At 47.7% G+C, this 1,819-nt stretch overlaps 1 protein-coding gene across 1 annotated transcript in view; it reads right to left on the reverse strand.

The window, feature by feature from the left end:
• Positions 1-1,230: 1,230 nt before the first annotated feature.
• meox2b (mesenchyme homeobox 2b) overlaps positions 1,231-1,819 on the reverse strand; it is a 36,007-nt gene continuing 35,418 nt past the window's right edge. The window contains exon 3 of the mRNA XM_063185418.1: positions 1,231-1,799. Coding sequence (XP_063041488.1) covers positions 1,563-1,799 — 237 coding nt within the window. The 3' untranslated portion in view covers positions 1,231-1,562. The remainder of the gene's footprint in view (positions 1,800-1,819) is intronic.

Genomic DNA, 1,819 nt, shown 5'->3' on the forward strand with positions numbered 1-1,819 from the left:
TTTTATGATGGTTACATGACAACCCTTATGTAGTCCCCTTCAAAGAAAGTGAACAGAAGTTTTCTGTAAATGCTGTTAATGCAAGACCAACATTTAGGCAAGACTTGTTCCAAACGTTGCGTTATTTGACATTATTTTGAATCCGCACTTTCAAATTTACGGTGTGCACTGTTTGACTTTACCTATGCAGTGGCACAGTCCTTCCATCCGAATAGATACATCAAGCATCACCATTAAGGCTTATAAGAATTCAACAGTGCAAAGAAAAACAGATAAAATCAAGAACAAGTTAGAGTCCTGGATTTAAGGCACAATGCCTGAAAGTACGTAAGGCACAATGTGTGTGCGTGTGTTTGGGCGTGCGTGCGTGTGTTTGTGTGTGTGTTTGTGTTTCTGTGTCTGTGTTTATGTGTATGATTGTATAGATGCAAGTATGTGGTTTCCTGTGTATTTTGGTGTTTGTTTCTTTTGGCTGGATGTGTGTGTGTGTGTGTGTGTGTGTGTGTGTGTGTGTGTGTGTGTGTGTGTGTGTGTGTGTGTGTGTGTGTGTGTGTGTGTGTGTGTGTGTGTGTGTCTGTGTGTCTGTGTCTGTGTCTGTGTGTCTGTGTGTGTGTGTGTGTGTGTGTGTGTGTGTGTGTGTGTGTGTGCGTGCATGTGTGCGTGCGTGTGTTTGCGTGTGATTATCTGTATGTGTGTGTATATAAACCGTTAAAACAGAAAGACATAATCAAGAATAAGGCACCAATGTTGGAATGTTCTCAACAGTCTCAAGCACAGACATGTCCGCAATCACAAGCGTGTATTTGTATAAGGGCATATGTTTGTTGGTGTGTGTACTGTATGTGTGTGTGTTAGCATGTGTCTCATGTGAACATATGTCTCTCAGGAGCACACCAAGCCATTATTCTTTCCCACCACCATCGTCATCGTCATCGTCATCGTCATCGTCTGCTGTTCAAGGTCTTCATCTTCAGCGAGAGGGCACGGTTAATTAGTTGACGGGTCTTCTTGAAGGACCAAGAGTGTGTGCGCGCTTGGCGCAACAGATCCAGGATGTGTGTGTTTGTTTATGTGTGTGTGTGTGTGTCTGTCTGTCTGTCTGTCTGTCTGTCTGTCTGTCTGTCTGTCTGTCTGTCTGTCTGTCTGAATGTGTGTCTGAATGTGTGTGTGTGTGTGTGTGTGTGTGTGTGTGTGTGTGTGTGTGTGTGTGTGTGTGTGTGTGTGTGTGTGTGTGTGTGTGTGTGTCTTTTGGGAGGGAAGCCGACCGGACCCAGGAAGAGAGGAGGTCCGAAATTGGGTCCTCATTACATTGACCATTCAGGACCCCAAAACTCAATACATTGATTTTGTGAATGGCCCTCCCCAACCTTTCAGCTGCACTGTGTGTTGGTGGTGTATTTCAGTCATAAGTTGGCATGTGTAGAGCACTGGTCACAGTCACAGGTGTCATCGTTGCCGGGACTTCTTGAAGGACAAAAAGTTTGTGTGTTGGGGCAATGGACCCGGACTGTGTGTGTGCATGTGTGTGTGTGTGTGTGTGTATACGTGTGTGTGTTGGTGAATCATAAGTGAGCGTGCTCAGAGCTCTGGTCGCTGTCGCGGCTGTCGTCGTTGCCGGGGGAAACGCCGGCGCCCGTGGCGTTGCCGTGGTGGTGCAATCCCATCATGCCCGAGAACTCGGACGGCAGCAGCGTGCCCTTCTTGACGTTCACCAGCTCCTTCTCCCTCGCCGCTGCCCCCTGCTGACCACCCTTCACGCGCTTCCACTTCATGCGGCGATTCTGGAACCACACCTTCACCTGCGGGAGAGGAGACATCA

This window comes from Engraulis encrasicolus, chromosome 20 (assembly GCF_034702125.1).
Source record: "Engraulis encrasicolus isolate BLACKSEA-1 chromosome 20, IST_EnEncr_1.0, whole genome shotgun sequence".
In the NCBI taxonomy this organism is placed as follows: Eukaryota; Metazoa; Chordata; class Actinopteri; order Clupeiformes; family Engraulidae; genus Engraulis; species Engraulis encrasicolus.